This window comes from Xenopus laevis, chromosome 3S (assembly GCF_017654675.1).
Source record: "Xenopus laevis strain J_2021 chromosome 3S, Xenopus_laevis_v10.1, whole genome shotgun sequence".
NCBI classification, from domain to species: domain Eukaryota; kingdom Metazoa; phylum Chordata; class Amphibia; order Anura; family Pipidae; genus Xenopus; species Xenopus laevis.
This window is the reverse complement of record NC_054376.1, coordinates 25,580,179-25,599,544: the sequence shown is the minus strand read 5'-3', so window position 1 is coordinate 25,599,544 and position 19,366 is coordinate 25,580,179. Positions and strand designations below refer to the sequence as shown.

The window sequence follows — 19,366 nt, the reverse complement described above, 5'->3', positions numbered from 1 at the left end:
TGCACATTCAAACTACCAGCCAGATATCAAATCTACATCCTGCACAATCAATTAGCAACTAATTTAGATGCATGCTGCAGACTGAACTGATTTATGTGCGGCCATGCAGCAAACATCTAAATGAATTGATAATTGGCCATGCCCAATGTGGATTCAATATGTATTAAAAGGGTGAGGTGGCCACCCTGATTCAAACATCTGTGTGTAAGGGCCCTTATCAGGCTCAAGGTGACAGATTCCCATAGCGGGAGCCCTTCCCTTTGGCTACAAGCCGAGAGGCTCACCCCCTGCCCCTGACGAGGTGACATGAGTGTGTTTTCCTTTTGCAGTTTGTTAACAAGGGTGGTAGGAGCATGAGCTGGGCTGTAATTAGGAGCTCACACATAGAGCCACTGATGACTAGCACAGATATCCTATTTGCACTCACTGAATGGACATAATTGGTTTTTAATGAGCGAGGTTTGTCGAGCAATTACTGCAAGTCTCTTGTGGGTCTATCCGACTGCTGAAACTGAGAAACACATTTCCCTGCTAAGAGCATCAACCCTAGGCAATTATGCTAAGCTTCCTTACCCCCCCCAACCCTTTCACTGCTGGAGTGGCCCTTTCTCATTAGTTACAAACCCTGCTCCGTCTGCTCCTTCTTCCACCATCAGGGAGGGGTTCACATTACATTCACATGCTAATGCACACTCACACTCTGGTGTTAATCCAGATACAGTCTGACCCAATACTGGTGGCCCCAATGATAAATATACATTATTTATACTAAATTTATTTCCCCAAGAAGAAGGAAATACAAACATAACTAACTGTATACACATAAAATCCTGTATATTATCAGCAGAGTTGAAGACTGGGAGCTGCCATATTGCTACATATATGATACAATTCCATAGAAGCTGCAGCATGGAATTTCTGAATGCCATTTCAAGGAGTTGCAACCAATGATAGATAGATAGATAGATAGATAGATAGATAGAAGATAGATGGATGGATGGATGGATGGATAGATGGATAGATAGATAGATGATGGATAGATAGATAGATAGATGATAGATAGATAAATTATAGATAGATAGATAGATAGATGATAGATAGATAGATAGATAGATAGATAGATAGATAGATAGATAGATTGAAGATAGATAGATAGATGGATGGATAGATGGATAGATAGATGATGGATAGATAGATAGATAGATGATAGATAGATCGATAGATAGACAATAGATAGATAGATGATAGATAGATAGATGATAGATAGATAGATGATAGATAGATAAATGATAGATAGATAGATAGATAGATGATAGATAGATAGAAGATAGATAGATGGATAGATGGATAGATAGATAGATGATGGATAGATAGATAGATAGATCGATAGATAGACAATAGATAGATAGATGATAGATAGATAGATGATAGATAGATAAATGATAGATAGATGATAGATAGATAGATAGATAGATAGATAGAGCAGTTGTTCAGCTGGGGGCCCCAAGGACTGAGGGGGCCCATGATTGACAAACTGTGCTCCCAATATCACTGTAGGCAGGGGTGCTTCGCCAATGAGGCAAGTTGAGGCTGTCGCCTCAGGGGGCAGCACCCCACTAGGTACCAGGGGCAGCAAAAATGCTGCTCCTGGTACTTTAAGAGCGAATTTTCGGGGGGGGGGCAGCAGCAGTAAGGCGGCGGAGGGGCCAGGATCGCCCCTGACTGTAGGTACATAGCCTGTAAGTGAATGGAGAAAAGCAGATTCTATTTTAAGATCGTAACAGTTTTCCTCAGTGGGGAGTTATTAAACAGATTGTGATAACCTCTGTAATTTAAAGGTTACTGACCCCTGCTCCCTATGTGCCACTCCAAATGGAAAGTAATCCCCCTACTGATGAGATTAACAGCCACAGGCCAACCACCAGCTAGCTGCTGAGATATGTAGGCAGCAATAGCGCCATCCAGTGGCAGATCATATGTACATTTTCTTAGATATGACAGTGCTGGAGAGCCAAACCTGTAGGCCCATTTTTACCTCCACCCCACCCCTATATAGCAGCTCAGACAAGTTGGTGGAACAAAAACTTTTCCTCCAAACCCCTGGGTTCAGTCCCAGATGTGCAGGTTAATACTCACCACTGGCTAAAGGGATACATTAAATTAATATTATGTATTATAATTGATGCTTTTTACTGTAATAAAGTTAAAAGGTGGGTAGTTGTGAATTGTACAAGTAGATTATATACAGGTGTGGGACCTGTTATCCAGAATGCTTGGGACCTGGGGTTTTCAGGATAATGGATCTTTCTGTAATTTGGATCTTCATACCATGATTCTACAAGAAAACCATGCAAACAATAAATAAACCCAATAGGCTGGTTTTGCTTCCAATAAGGATTAATTATATCTTATTTTGGATCAAGTACAATGTACTGTTTTATTATTACAGAGAAAAAGGAAATAATTTTTAAAAATTTGTCTTATTTAGAAAAAAGGAGTCTATGGGAGACAGACATTCTGTAATTCAGATCTTTCTGAATAATGGATCCCATACCTGTACCAGCTTTCTTTGTGGCAGTAAAGTCCCATGCTGGGTGGGGTATGAGAGGAAAAGCATATTCCATGACTTCACTAAAGATATGGTGGGAAGATCTATATGGGCAGAAAGGGAGTTGCTTAACCCCTGCTCTGCTGTATAGAGAAGTAATGGAAAGCCAGTATTATAGAAGAATTCATCCAGCATCCTGATTGGAGGATGTGCTGCATGTATATTAAATGGGTATACCTGCAGGCAAAGGATATCAGGGGGCTGCAATGAGGGAACCCCAATAAGGAATAATAAAACAAACAGAAGATATAGACTTGCATGAGCAGGAGTGCAGCTGTACTCGATACAAAGACAGTAGCACAGGTGGATCATAAGAAAATGGATAATAGTGACTTCTCCATCTGTGTTGCAGAAACATCGTCCAATGGAAGGTCCCCTAGTACAGTGCTGGTCAGTTTGTGCCTTTTTAGATGTTATCAAACGACAGCTCTCGACAGCCACCTGAATGCACTGCTGTCATGTACTAGCTACCATTAATATATGAAATATGTATTCCCAAGAACAAATTTCTACAAGCAGGTCCGGATTTCTAAATGGTGCGGCCACTAGACCCGATCGCACACACTCTGCACACTCAGGCGCAATTGCACATCCTCTGCACCCCTGAGTGAACTGAAAACAGAACTTGCACAAAGTGAGGTCCATACAGAATGGGGTTTCTGGCCAGCACCCAACTCAACCAGGCCTGATCCCCAAAACCAGTTCCAAGGCTCACTAATGCGCTTGTGGCCAAATGGAAGCAAATCCTACCAACAGTGATCCAACATTTAGTGAAGCATCTTTCCAGAAGAGTATAGAGAAAGGGAGGGCCAATCAGTATTCATGTTTGGGGATGGGTACAAGGGCTCACCCTAAATACAATATGCCAGACACAGATATCAATATTCATTGGAACTTCATGGTGCATTTGGGGTGCAAAGACCTGCGGGCAGGGCAGTGTGCAAATATAGTGCAAAATTATGGCGAATTGTACAGTGTTTTTGCACTTTTAACCCATCCTTTACTTTGAGTAGGCCTCAGATGTTGGGCAGGTAGAGGTTTGGATACTTATGGTAATATAGTATATGTCCCATGAATCTGATATATTGGTTAACTCTAGTATCCCTGCTGGGCCAGATTTACAGGAGTTTTTCTGAGCTAAATGTCTCTGCCCTTGTCTAACCCTGATCCTGGGAAGGAACCAAACACAGAAAGTGACAAACTAAGGACCCAAAGTGAGTTTAGAATATAATCCTCCATTTAGATACCTATTAATTTACAGGATCCTGCTCCACCCTCTAATCTCTCAATCCTTCTCTGGGCAGCACTTTAGCCCTCCCTCTGCCTCTTGCTGACACTGGCACATAGGGACAGATTTACACAACGGGAAAAAAATCTGCTTTTATGCCTCCCAACAGCATATGAAACATTTGGGAAGTTGCCATATAATTCAGTGTCCTGTGACTGAGGCCATGTAGCAGGAACTTACAGGCAAAGTCGTGCAAAACTGACACTGGCCAAACCAAATGACCATTTCAGTGAAGTAAAGTTCTTGGAATTAAAAGAAAATAAATAATGAATGTAAATGTAAACAAAAGTGCTTAGAATAGCACTCTATATTCCAGTTGGGAATGCAGGTCCCTTGGCAGTTCGGTAGTTAGCTGTGGGGTGTCACAATTCTCCTTGTTTATAAAAAGGGGAGTCTGCATGTGCTTGATCTCTTTGGCCTTCCACTTGTAGGAGGAAGTATTGCTGGAAGCCTGGGATGGATATAGGGTCCAGCAGGAGTAGTAAGTGCTAGGAAGATCTGTAATAGTTCACTGTAGGAGTAAGAGACAGGATCAGTGTAGTAAGTAGAGCAGTCAGAGGCTCCAACATAGAGGCTAGTATGAGTTAATACACTGACAGTATAGGGACTCAAGCATTCGGGCTTTGTAGCAGACAACTCATCAACAACTAATCCTAATTACTGACCCAGACAATACAAAGACAATACACAGAATATTATTTAACAGAACTATTGGGATGTAGTAGTTTGATACATATGATATAGATACAAGGGGAACATTATATCTGAGATTGTCCTGAAACATGTCATGAGACACTTACTTAACTGGCTCTGCAGCACCACCTGCTGGTTCCCTGTGTAACACTATAAATGCTTTTTACAGTATGGATAACAGCCCCATGTGACACTGTTGCCATTGAGTGATTTATTTGTAGTTATATTTCATATGGAAAGCAAGAAATTGAGTAAAAAATACATTATATTGTTGAACCTTTCATGATGTTTAAAACTTGCCCTTGCTAAGTTTTTTCTCTATACTGTGACATAGGGCAACGCTATCTGTTTATGGGATCCAGATATTCATATACAGGTATGGGACCTGTTATCCAGAATGCTGGGGACCTGGAGCTTTCAGAATAACGGATCTTGCTGTAACTTGGATCTTCATACCTGAAGTCTACTAGAAAATCTTGTAAATATTAATCCCAATAGGCTGGTTCTGCCTACAATAAGAATTAATTATATCTTCGTTTGGATCATAGACACTGCCTTTTTGTAATTCTGAGCTTTCTGGATAATGGGTTTCCGGATAACAGATGCCGTACCTATAGCTGAAAGGTGACTATTATGGGGCAGGCAGTGATCCTGCAGTATAAATGGGGCTGGTGCACCTCCTCACCAGACTTGGATTTACAGTAAGGCCACAAAGGCAGCAAGATTTTAGGGGTGTCATGCAGCCCAGCTGCTTTTTAATGCACCTGTATGTGTAATCACCAGAGTTGTTGGAGAAACTGGCACATTAACACGAGGGGAGGTGCCAGGACCCTGTGGTTTAGGGGTGGCCTGACTGGAAATCTGCGTCTGCTCCTCACTATAGAAAACACTGCGTGAGACCCTATTCCAGCGAGTGCCATTTTGCCATCTTGTTGCCTGTCCCAGCAATCCCTTAAGGTGGCCATAGACGTAGAAATCTCTCCCAGGCCCGGATTTGTGGAGAGGCCACCAAGGCCCAGGCCTAGGGCGGCAGGATTTTAGGGGGCGGCATGCATTGGTTCAGAAACACTGGGGATGTGCAGGAGATACAATAGTTTTTTAAATTTCCCATATGCCATTCAGCGTTGCTCAGATCCCGATGATGAAAAATGAGCAAATAAAAGGAATGTAATGGAGGCGATGGACGATGTCGGGCCCAGGGGTGCCCGTTATGTAAATCAGGCCCTGATCTCTCCCCCATATGCCCACATTGAAGTGGGCGATATCAGAATGGATCCGATACGGGCAGTCAGATCGCGGGACCGCATAGAAGAACAGATGTGGCAGCGATCCGACAGAATTTTTTAACCTGCCCGATCGAGATGGCCAGATATCGATCGGGGAAGCCCGTCGGATGGCCCCACACACGGGCCAATAAGCTGCCGAATCGGTCTGTTGGCAGCTTTGTTCAGCCCTTGTATGGGGGCCTTTAGGGCTGTGCGGGGCATGCGGGGCCCAGGACCAGGGCAGCCATCAGGGTGGGACAGGGGGGAGAGTTGTAGGGGGCCCCGAGGGTAAGGGGGGCCCGGCCACGTCACACTTACTTGATTAGCCGGGCCCCTCACCTTTCTGAGAGCTGCTGACTTTGGGAAGGCATGGAGGGGGCCCTGGAGGGGGCCCTGGCCACCAATTTTCTTATAATGTGGGGGGGGCCTGGCCACCAATTTTTTTTTTCTCATGTGGGGTCCTAGCCACCAATATGTTTTAATGGGGAGCCCCTGGCCACAAATGTTTTTTTATGTGGGAACTCTAGCCACCAAAATTTTTTTTTGTTTTTTTACTGTGTGGTGGGGGGCGGACCTGTGGGGTGGGGAGGGCGGACCTGTGGGGTGAGGAGGGCGGACCTGTAGGTGGAGCTTGAGGTGGGAACAGTCCAGGGGACCCAGGAAATTTTGACATATAGGGCCCTGTGATTTCTGATGGCGGTCCTGCCCAGGACCACAGGTAAGACCCCAAATATAGAAAATAAGATGGCAGCATGGTGCTCACTGCAATGGTACCAGGCCGGTACATTATTCCAAGTCTGAAAGGTCTGCAGTTAGAGATTATTATCACTGGGAGGTATCTAATAAATTAATTAAGCCTTTACTTATACTTAAATGCTAATGGCACACATTCTCCTGCCAGCAAAGAAAATGCCAATGCTGCTCCCTAATAACCCAGTGTCTGTAGGCAGTGTTGACAGTAGAATTCATCTGTCACTTCATTCATGGGGTGGATTTCATTTCAAAGGCAGCTCTCACAGACTGTATATTCTAAGACTGTTTACTGTTGCACTGGGTGTACTGTACAGGTAGGGGCTCTGTTATCTAGAATGCTCGGGACCTGGGGGTTTCTGGATAAGGGGTCTTTCTGTAATTTATATCTTCATACCTTAAGTCTACTAGAAAATCATCTAAAAATTAGATAAACCTAATCGGCTGGTTTTGCTTCCAATAAGATTAATTATATCTTAGTAGGGATCAAGTACAAGCTTCTGTTTTATTATTACAAAGATAAAGGAAATCATTTTAAAACTTTTTGATTATAAGATTGTAATGTAGTCTGGGAGACAGCCTTTTCGTAATTCGGAGCTTTTTGGATAACAAGTTTTCCGGATACCAGATCCCATACCTGTAAATGGATGTGGGGCTGCAGAATACCAGATGTCCTATGGGTGTGTCTAGTGAGTTGCCTGTATATTGTCCCTGAGAGAGGCAATCCATCACAATATACAGTACAGTCATTTATCCATGCACTGCCCTGGGCCCTGTTAGGGGCATCTTCATTGTGTCTAAGATTAGTATATGGGCTCAGGGAAGATGGATGAGCTTCCCAAGGACCAGATTGCTCGCAAGATGGAATTCCATGTTTGTTCCACAGGCCTCAAGGAGCCATGTATTCACTGTAGTCTTGTTTGGTCAGCCCTGCCCACTGGCTGGTTAATATGGCACCTCAACTTCTGTAGCTGCCACAAACATCTGGGACCCTTGAGGTTCAGGTTTGGTTGCTGACAGCAATGCATCTATTCTGAATATAAAGATTCATCCTGTATATATGACAGACAGAAGGTTTAGGAAATGGCATAGGCTTATTGTATTTATCAATTGTAGTGTCTCCTAGGGACCAGGTGGATCATTCAGTAGGATTGTAAGCTCACTGGGGCAGGGACTGATGGGTATGATGTACAATCTTATGGCATATTGTAACAAAGAATGTGGCATGTGGTGGCTGAAGGGTTAACTGAGGCTGATCCTTCAATGTCCAGTCCCAGGCCGGCCCATACCTTCTCCCCAACCTAATAGATGGGATCAGCAAGTGAATGGATGAGGTGGAGGGAGCCAGGCTGTCTGGGAGTTTGTTTACCTTTCTACCTGTGCTGGGTAAGAAGCTGCCAGTGGTCAGGTAGGAAAGTGACCGGTCTGTCTTCTTTTGAAGAGTTTGTTGTGTCAGAGGCCAATGACTTCCTATCCCCGGACTTGTGAACATTAGGAGAGCGGTGATTAGTGAGATAAAGGGATAATTAGCTGCTCAGCTCAGCGTAACCTGCCAAAATACTGATACTGATGAGTAGCCCAGCGGCGGACGCAGGAGATCAGAGCCAAAGGCCTGGCTGGAGAGTAATGAGGGCAAAATACAGTCTATTAGCAGCCAGTTAAAAGCTCGTTGAGGAAAACACCTTTAATGGCTTTGTGCCCTTATGGGGGAGTGTGTTTTCTATACAAATATATAAATAGTCGCACAGACATTCCTTAGGCCAACATCACAGCCATGGAATGAGAACTCACTGGGGCGTTACTGGATATTTTTGGCAGGTTTCACCATGAAAAAAACATCCAGAGATCCCAATGTATTGTAAAAAAAAAAAATGCACAGCTTGGAAAGAGTCACAGCCAAAAAAACAACCATTGACTTCAATATGTTCTGCAAAATTACAAGAATTTGGTAAAGCAAAACAGGACAGATTTGCCCATCAGAAGTAGCCACCTCTAATAAGATCTCTACCTCACCTAATGGAAAGCAGACATATGTTAAAGCTGCAAGTTAAATTAAAAATTAAGGGGTAATTTATCAAAATCCGAACCCATCTGAGTATTTTCTGAAAACTACTCCGACCAAATCTGCACGTTTTTTTTCCCCGTTATTTATCAATACAATTTTCCAAAAATTTCCTGTTCGGGAAAAAACTCGAAAGAATCGTGAAAAAATCGAATCTTATGAATTTTTTGGATTTTTGCCCAAAAACCACAAAATCTTCACATTATTGCACGAAACCCAATGCAGATCAGAATATCTTTGGGACATCTCTCGCAATTAATAATACTGGTATCTTCATATAATATGTGACTTAAATGACATCACTAAGCAACAATTATAACTGATTATGTCTCTAAGCAACGGTACTTAGTGATGTCATCAGTTATAATTGATGCTTAGTGATGTAATAAATTATAAGGATATCATTAACAGGATATTCATCACATATAAGGTTATAAAAACGCAAGAGCTTATTTTAAAGTAGGGGGTACATAATTCCCTGTATTTTATAAAGGTAATTATCTATATTCTTTACTTTTGTATTTTCAAGAAAAAATGCTGTGGACACTCATAGTGAACTATGTTTTCTGTGCCATATACACAGACAGATGCTACGCAGCCCCACAGGCACCAAGTCAATATGATAATTGTGTTTTTTTTTCCCATTTCTGTTAACTTTTTATTGTATGGTACTGTACACACTGTAAATACATTTTATTAGCAAATAGATATTTTCATACATTGTTAGTATATATATTTTACACTAACGCTGAATTATGGGAAAGAAATACGAAGAGTCACATCCAAGCACGGAACAGAGCAGTTGCTATCATTCATCCTCATCAGACGTCCAGCCCAGGGTGTGGGTACGGTTAATGTATTTGTAGACAGTCCCAAATTGGAGGAAATACTTTGCAGTTGTGGAGAATAGGCCCCATGCTGGAAATCATATTATTTATAAAAGGATTGATTGGCTGTATATCCCAGAAGCCTCTGAAACATTTTTGTTTTTAAATCAATCAGTACACACTTGGCAAAGCTCAACTGAGCAGTTGTAAAGAAGTCTATCCTGCTGCATATTAATAATTAATGCCAAGCCATAGCACGGTGGGTGCCATCTTGCAAATGTGAGTGATGCCTCTTGAGAGAATAAGCAAGTCCACCATTGGGCAGATCTGGGTGTGGTACCCTGGAGATGCAGAACCCAAAGCCATTGTTCCCCTCCTCACCAGGCCCTGATCCCTTGCAGTGTGGCCTGTAACTGTCCCTGCTGGGCACTGCTTGGCACAGATGTGGTGTTCATACTGATCAACTGGGCAGGACTTCCCATGGTGGACACACTGGGTGCACCTGAGTAATAAGGACTGTTGGTGTAATTGCCATAGCAGACTGGGTAAGTGTAAGGATTGGCAGAGATATTATAAGGAGAAGCAAATGTCTGAGTGGGCCCGAGGCAAGGTTTGCCATCCCTAACCAGCACTGGCACTGCCACCCTGCGTGGAGGGATTGGGTGCCCTGCAAGCTCCAGGGACCTGTCCTGTTTCTGTCTCTTGCACTTGTATCTTCTGTTCTGGAACCAGATCTTCACCTGGGTGGATGTGAGCTTCAAGGCCAGTGCCAGCTGCTCCCTCTCAGGGGCGGACAGGTACCGCTGCTGCTTGAACCTTCGCTCCAATTCAAACACCTGCATCTGGGAGAAGAGCACTCTGGGCTTCCTCCTCTGCCTGTGCTGAAGCCGCTCTGGGGGGCCCCCTCTCACTGTGCCCCCAAAATAGCCACCTAGATTAGAAGAGAGAGAAACCGAGTTACACCCACGTTTTCCATTCATTGTACATACAAGACATTGCTCTAATGCAGAACTATGGAATTAAAGGAAAGTATTTTTATAACCTTATTATTCTCAACCACAAGGGCTTTCCTTCTGTACACTCTTATTCTTTCCTTACCTGGTTATAGTTCAAGAACTAAACTTGTTTTTCAGAGTGGAATAATTCTTTTGTCCTGCTGTTTCATATACACACCATCCACTGTGTATTAGTATTCACAAATAAAGAAAGTTGAAACAGACTGGAACATAGGCAGCAAAAGCATTGCTCCACTCAATTAAGGTATCAGTCAGTCCAAAGATCTCAGTGGGGTGTGCCCCCATTTCTTCTAGTTTGTTGATGGCCAAGGGAAGTATTCAACTTTTATGTCCACTCCAGACTGATATTCTATTGGATCACATGAAAACTGAAGATTCAAGGTCCATAGATCTAACAGTATGGTCAGCTCAAATCCTGCCCCAGTCAATACAACAACATAGTATCAGTTGTGATTCCCAGGCAGATGCTTATGCATTTACGGATTGAATAAACTATAGCAGTTATTTGGGGAATATTAGCAAGACCCTTTTGCTGGATAAAATGTTTTTCCTGGATGATAGACAGACCCCTGTAACTCAGTTGTCCCCATACTGTGGAACTGGCTTCCCCTTAGGACTCTGGAGTAGCAATTGTGTCCATTCTTTAAATCAGTTAGTGTGAAATTTGAAAAGAATTTGGAGAGCATCAGCGGTGCCCCTGGGCCTCAATCATGTCCCCCTCACCCCATCTAGGCTTACCTCTTGCATTGGATTGAGGCTTCAGGTAAAGAACTCCAAAAGGGCTTCAAGTGCTGCGCTACGCAAAATATTGGCACTATATAAATACAAGTTAATACTAAAAGTATCCTTAGTTTTAGTTTTTCTGAAATATATCACTAAATGTGATGTCCAATTTAAGTTCACTTCATGAGGATATACTGTATATTAGAGTTTATTCAGTTTTATGCATTAAACACTGTTGTAAAAATACAAGGATTAGAAGCGCCAAGGTGTTCTAACCAGATTAAGCCATAGGGCTGCAATAAGAGAGACACTCCATGCAACGAATTGTTAGATTTTTTTTTAAAACGATTGTAGTGCACTATTCTTTCGCAAAAAACGTTAGAATTTCAAGATTTTTCGCAACTTTTTCGCCAATTTTTTTGGTGAAGCGAAATGGGAGAAATTTGCCCATCACTAGTGACACTGTATACATTCCCCACAACAGCCCTTTCCTCTGCAATCTTTTTACACATCTGTACAGTATTATATTTTAGTTCCTGTTGTTTTGCACAACAGATAACAAGACAAAAAAAGAAGTGACCAAATAGGGACCCAAAAATCAGAGGCAAGAATATGCTGATGGGTTTAGTTCAATAAGGTACAATATTTCAGATTGTGCCCTGTTATCGCAAGAAATAACATACATAACATAATAAAAACCATAGATATGTAAAACAATAGGCAAAAGCAATGTTCAGTACAAGTCCTATTCCTTAAAGGGATTGTGCATCTTTTAGTTTGATGTAGAGAGTGATATTCTGAGACAATTTTCAGTTGTTTTTCATTTTATATTACTTGTGTTTTTTTTTTATTTAGCTTTTTATTCAGCAGCTGTAAAGTTTGCAATTTCAGCAATCTAGTTGCTTGGGTCAAAACTACCCTAGCAACCATGCATTGATTTGAATAAGATTAAGAGATATTTATCAAAGTCCGAATTTATCTCAATATTTTCTGAAAAAACACTGACCAAATCCACACAGATTTTTGGGCTTATTTATTAATACACTTTCACAAAAATTTTGTTTGCGGGAAAAAATGTAAAAAAATTGTGAAAAAATCAGAAAATTCTGAATTTTGCCGAAAACTCCAAAAACTTAGGGGTATTGGCAAAAACTCAGTGCCCATCAAAAAATCATTGGGACTTCTTCCATTGACTTATATGCAACCTCGACAGGTCTGAGATGCCGGATTTTCAGATTCTGACTTTTCCCATCCTCTGGGTTTAATAAATTCAGAAAAATTTGTGATTGTTTTTTTAAAGTTCGATTTTATACATAATATATTTTTTTGGTGATTTTTGCATTCGGAGTTTAGTAAATAACCACCTAAATGTGTAGCTTTGCAGAGTATGTGTTTTTTTAAGATTTAAGATGGGGCCAGTGGTCCCCATTTGAAAGCTGAAAGGGGTCAGAAGAAGGCAAATAAATACAAAACTATAAAAAAATAAAAAAAAAATAATAATAATATTAAAGAGCAATTAAAAAGTTAGAACTGACAGTTCTATAACATACTTAGGGGCAGATTTATCAAGGGTCGAAGTGAAGGTTCGAAGTTAGAAACTTCGAATTTCAAAGTAATTTTTGGGTACTTCGACCATCGAATAGTCCAGCTTCGATTCGAAGTTGAAAAAAACTTGGAAATTCGAAATTTATGTACTGTCTCTTTAAAACGTCGACTTCGACCATTCGCCACCTAAAAGTGCTGCCAAAGTGCTGTTTTAGCCTATGAGGGACCTCCTAGAACCTGTATGGAGGCAATTGGGGAGGTTTGGGAGAGCGAATGTCGAAGTTAAAAAAACTTCGAATCGAAGTAGATCGAAGTAGCGCTACTTCTAATTGTACGTTTCGAAGTAGGCCCACTTCGACCACAAAAAACTTCGACCACCATTCGGTTGGTCTTTTTGAATTCGAAGTTCGAAGTTTTTTAATTGATAAATCTGCCCTTTAAAGTTAAGGTAAAGTTGAGCCACTCCTTTAAACTCATTTTGTAAATAGTCATTTCACCATAACTTTTAAAAGTAGAAAACACAATACTAATTTATACAGAGGTGTGTGTGTTAAGTGCTGAAAACATTTTTTTTTTCTTTTTTGCCTTTTGGTCAAATAATGAAACCTCTATTTGGCATTTTACATTTTATATGGTATGTTTGAACTATGTGTGAGTGTAAATACATTTTTGGCTCTTTTTAAACCCTTTTCCCCAATAACTGGTATTACTGTTTGGTATTACTGAAGAGGAGCGGAAGTGGAGTTTCGGTAAGTTATTTATTAATAAAGGCTTTGTGATTTTAAAGTTTAATTTGTCTTGGTGGTTGTTTCGATGTATACTAACAAATTTTTTTCAAAAAAATTTGATGTTACTGGTCCTTTAATATGGCTTGAAACCAGGTTTTAAGCCTAGTGAATAGAAGTAATAATTTTACAATTTTGGGTAATACGTTTTCCCTACAGATATTAGCATGTTATGGGTTAGTTCCAGGGGTGATCCTGGCCCCTCCGCTGCCTGAGGCAGCAGCAGTTTCTGCTGCCCCCCCCTCCCCTGGAAATTTGCTCTTACCAGGAGCAGCATTTTTGCTGCCCCTGGAACCTAGTGGGGTGCTGCCGCCTGAGGCGACAGCCTCAATTTGCCTCATTGGCGAAGCACCCCTGGTTAGTTCACACAAGGAGATTCAGGGAGATTTTGTCGCCTGACGACTAATCGCCTCGTCTTCTGAGCGACAACCTAAGGGTTCGTTCACACGAGGAGATTCGGGAAGATTGTCGCTAGTCGCCGAATCTCCCCGAATCTCCTCTTGTGAACTAACCTTTAAGGTAAGGCCACACGAGGAGATTCAGGGAGATTTTGTCACCTGGCTACTAATCGCCTCGTCTTTTAAGCAACTATCTCCCTGAACTGCGTTTTTCCCCATAGGCTACAATGAAAAGTTGCCTGCGTTAATGCACACACGGCGATGCGTTTTTAATAGTTGCCTGAAATTGCCTCACTGAGGCAACTTTGGGCAACTATTGAAAACGCATCGCTGCGTGTGCATTAGCGCAGGCGACTTTTCATTGTAGCCTATGGGGAAAAACGCTGAGGCAGTTCAGGGAGATAGTTGCTCAAAAGACGAGGCGATTAGTAGCCAGGCGACAAAATCTCCCTGAATCTCCTCGTGTGGACTAGCCCTTAGGTTTGTTTTTTTTTTAAATCCCAGAGATAGATAGTTTTATTGGAAGGAGAATTGGTGATTGGTGCTACTGTTTTGTTAATGGGCCCCTAGTATTTGATCTCATATATCACTACACCTTTGTAGTAAGTCAATTCTGGATTCTGGGAAATATAGAAAACCATAGCTGGCAAAGTGCTGTGGTGCTGGGAGCTGTAGAAAGAATTGAGATCAACACTTTTATTTTTCCCCCCTCTCCACTTATCCCTGCCCTGAGGATATAAAAAGTCATGGAAATCACCCTAAAGTTGAAATGTATTACTTACAACAACCCGACAGCCCCCACCCTACTTTTTCCATTTTTTTTATATATATATATATATATATATATATATATATATATATATATATATATACATACATACATACATACATACATACATACATACATATATATATATATATATATATATATATATATATATATATATACACACACATATTTTTTTTTTTTTTAATTATAAGCGTTGGGGTGATTTTAATTTTTCGGTGAGAGCCCATAAACAAAAATGTAACACACGTGTGTAATTCGCCTTTACCTACAATTATTAACAAATACAGAAATGTCTATTTGCTTTTTTAAAAACGTAGAATATGTTTCATATTACCGGACGCAATTAGAACTAGGCGCACGATTATTGGTCGAATTGCGAAAAGATTTTATTCTATTCCGTTTTAATCATTTTTTTCTAGTAAATACTATAATCATGTAACCCCCCTTTCTGACTGCATAGCTCGTCCAAGAAAGACAAGAACAATATTATATCAGTTACAGAAATAATCCCCAATACTTCGCAAATGATTTAAAAAATTGCTCAGGCGAGTATTTCTGCAACTCTGCTGGTTATTTCAAAATGAACGCGATCTTACGAATCAGCAACATATTTCGTCTCTACTATGATCTCTAAATGCAAATATTTCGAATTTCTCTGTATTGATTTTGACATTATCGTTTTGAATGCGCATTTTAGGCAAACACCATTGCTGTCCGATAACGTTTACATCCTCTTTTTTTTCCTTCCTATTTACATTTTTATTTAAAGTCTTTAATAAAGGCTTTTCGGTTTTAAAGTTTAATTGGTTTTGGTGTTTATTTTTCGTTGTATACTAACGAATTTAAAAAAAAAAATGTTTGATGTTACTGGTGTTTAAAAGCCTGTACAGGGAAATGTACAATAAATAAAGAATATTTTTTTTTCTATAGGTATTTTGCATTTTTTACTTTATGTATTTTGCTATTATGGTAGATATTAATAAGGGTTTACGAAATGTGAAGAATAGTTGCAATAATTATATTATTTCCTACATATTTAAAATATATTTTTAAGCAGAATTTTGCAGTACAAGAAATAAAAACCTGCTAAAATACGCACACACCGACTGTGATGAATCAGGAAATAATTAGTAATACTTGTAGCACTATTTTTTTTATTATTATTATTTTATGAATAGATAGTTACATCAATGACATAAATGTGCACTATTAACAAGATGTGTCCTGATCCCTTCGCTTTACAAAAGAATGTAGGTGCAGCTGCTGTTAAATGTATGTACTGTATATAAATCCGTATATAAATTGCATGGAAAATAATTTCTAACTATTTACACTGTACATGAAACGAACTGAAATGAAACAGCACGTGTACTGTGTATAACTGGAGTGTAATTGCCTATTAGGTGTTTAAATAATAAATGCTAGAGAAACATCATTTCATATGGTGAAGGCAGCAAATTAATACTTATATAATCCTATACATCATTCAAGACACCCAAACATAATTTTTGGGTCTATTTGGGAAGAAGTTGATCATAGGAAATCGATTACTTGCTCTATTTGAATGTCAGATCCTGATAACCGGTTTCTCTCTCTCTCTCTCTCTCTCTCTATATATATACACACACACACACGCGCACATATATAAATATATATATAATACAGCAACCAAATACATTCCAGAAAAGTCGGTTATCAGGATCTGACATTCAAATAGAGCATGTAATCGATTTCCTATGATCAAATACACAGATACTCAAATTTCCTATGTCTAATACACACACAGATACATAATATATATATATATATATATATATATATATATATATATATATATATATATATATATATATATACATATATATATACATATATATATATATATATATATATATATATATATATATATATATATATATATATATATATATATATATATATATATATATGTGTGTGTGTATGCGATTTTTTTTACCAAATAAGCAGATCATTTGATCACTCACTTTGCTCCTGGGAGAAATCCGGATCTTCAATTTGGGGGGATTCACAGGAAACTCCCGGGGACTCCCTGTCCCTCTCTGTGAGTTCGTTCCTTCCAGGTAAGATATGTGGGGGGTCGGTGCCAGGGTGGGTTCGTACAGGGGCGATCTCCACTTGCCCAGCGCTGTGTTGGACGTGCTCCAGCCTCAGGATGTCCTTAACTGAGAAGGGGGTAGAGGTGGCGGGGCTGGGGAGCATGTTTGGGGGTAAGAGCTGCTCAGGCTCCCCAGTGTATAGCAGGGTGGATAGAAGGGATCATAGGGGCAAAGCGGTCTCCCTTATCACCTGAGGGGGGCTCTGTCTCTAGGTGTGACTCTCTGAGTGTCTGTAATGAGCCTGTGACCAGCCCTACTATACCTATTGGCCAATGTCCCACCTCAAGAGGCGACCTCCCCCAATTACCCACCCAGTTAGAATTCCTCTCTATCCCTATTCCCTACTGAGTGTAAATACCCTGTACAGCCCTGCGCCTGTATCATTTGTGCCCTACAGTGAAACAATCCATGCGACATGCAGAGTTGGGGGGAGGCTCATTATTTAGCCCAGAGATTAACATCCCAGATATGGGAGCAATCAGGCAGGAAACCACAGCTGATCCCACAACACAGGCTGTTCTACAGTAAACTGATCTCTCAATCACATCAGGGACATCCCAGGCTGCTCTACTGCCCTGAATTACTACAAGGTGACAAAACGCATCCTCAGCCAATCCATGAGCGCCTTTGCGCTCCACATAAATCTGTGCTTTCCTCTGTCTCCATCAATATCTGTGTCTCATTGGCCTCATTGAGACAATTTGCAATTTGTTTTAATTTTATAATTTGTGATGTTTGGGTTATTTAGATATGTATTCAGCAGCAGGGGCATAACTACAGAGGAAGCAGACCCTGCAGCTGCTGAGGGGCCGCCCAGGGGTATAGGGGCCTCATGAAATCCTAATTATTGAGCAATTTCAATACACATTGGTAAAACAGGACCCTAAAATGAATCTGCTGTGGGGCCCAGTAACATCTAGTTATGCCACTGTTCAGCAGATCTTCAGTTAGCAATTTTTGCAATCTGATTGCTAGGGTCCAAAATACCCTAGCAACCATGCATTGGTTGGAATAAGCGACAAAGCATGAATAGGAGAGGGCCTGAATAGAAAGATGAATAACAATACAGTTGTAGCCTTACAGAGCATTTGTTTTTTTTAGATGGGGTCAGTGACCCTCTTTGAAAGTTGGAAAGGGTTAGAAGAAGAAGGTGAATAATTCAAAAACTATAAAAAAAATGAAGGCCAATTGAAAAGTTGCTGTTGTGGAACACCTAACATAAAGTTGGCCATAGACGCAAAGATGCAGTAGTAGAAAAGGAAGATTCGTACAATTTTCAGTGTGTGGCATGCCCTGACATTTTTCGTACCATGGCAAATGGGCTTCCTAGTGTGCCCGGCTGGTTCACCTCAGCTCTGTCTGCATGTATCTGACGATGTCAATGGATGACTGTCACTGACATGACTTTTGTACGATTGCTGCCCAGGGCCGCCTTTAGAAATTACTGAGTCCCATACAACAACATTTTCAGGGCCCCCTGGACCCCGCCCACCCCAGCTCCCAAGCCCCACCCCAGATCCCGCCCACCCCACACCACAGTTAAAAGACATCAGCACTGAAAATGGTAAACCCGGCACAGCTTCGGCGCTGTGAAGGGGGGCCCGGCTCTTTTAAAATGTGCAGCACAGCCGGGCCCCCCTTTAGGCCCGGGCCCGGTATAGGAGTGCTCCCCTTATGGCGGCCCTGTTGCTGTCTCTTAATTATTGGCCAGAACATCATCTGATTTGTTACTACTTATTCTAATCTGAATGTTTAATGGTAGATTGTTTGACTGAAACAAACAAGCATTCGCTGCAAAAAGAATACAATCTGCACGTCTGGGATGGCCGTGGATGTGATTTACTTAGACTTTGCTAAAGCATTTGATACAGTGCCACACAAAAGGTTACTGGTTAAATTAAGGAATGTTGGCCTGGAACATAGTATTTGTACCTGGATAGAGAACTGGCTAAAAGATAGACTACAAAGAGTGGTGGTAAATGGAACATTTTCTAATTGGACCAGTGTTGTTAGTGGAGTACCGCAGGGCTCTGTACTAGGTCCCTTGCTTTTCAACTTGTTTATTAATGACTTGGAGGTGGGCATTGAAAGTACTGTTTCTATTTTTGCAGATGATACGAAATTGTGCAGAACTATAGGTTCCATGCAGGATGCTGCCACTTTGCAGAGTGATTTGTCTAAACTGGAAAACTGGGCAGCAAACTGGAAAATGAGGTTCAATGTTGATAAATGCAGGTTATGCACTTTGGCAAAAATAATATAAATGCAAGTTATACACTAAATGGCAGTGTGTTGGGAGTTTCCTTAAATGAGAAGGATCTAGGGGTCTTTGTAGATAACACATTGTCTAATTCTGGGCAGTGTCATTCTGTGGCCACTAAAGCAAATAAAGTTCTGTCTTGCATAAAAAAGGGCATTAACTCAAGGGATGAAAACATAATTATGCCTCTTTATAGGTCCCTGGTAAGGCCTCATCTGGAG

At 40.8% G+C, this 19,366-nt stretch overlaps 1 protein-coding gene across 1 annotated transcript; it reads right to left on the bottom strand.

Annotated features, from left to right (window-relative positions):
- Positions 1–9,230: 9,230 nt before the first annotated feature.
- Positions 9,231–17,212, bottom strand: nkx2-6.S (NK2 homeobox 6 S homeolog). The gene is made up of 2 exons (XM_018255087.2): positions 16,754–17,212; positions 9,231–10,424 (listed from the first exon to the last, which is right to left on the bottom strand). Exons 1-2 carry the CDS (start codon positions 16,986–16,988, stop codon positions 9,871–9,873), a joined length of 789 nt encoding a protein of 262 aa, XP_018110576.1. The 5' UTR covers positions 16,989–17,212; the 3' UTR covers positions 9,231–9,870.
- Positions 17,213–19,366: the final 2,154 nt, after the last annotated feature.

Coding starts and splice junctions, on each gene's coding strand:
- nkx2-6.S (XM_018255087.2), bottom strand. CDS start 16,988: ATGCTCCCCAGCCCCGCCACCTCTACCCCCTTCTCAGTTAAGGACATC. Junction 10,425..16,753: donor GGATTTCTCCCAGGAGCAAA/GTGAGTGATCAA, acceptor CTTCTAATCTAG/GTGGCTATTTTGGGGGCACA.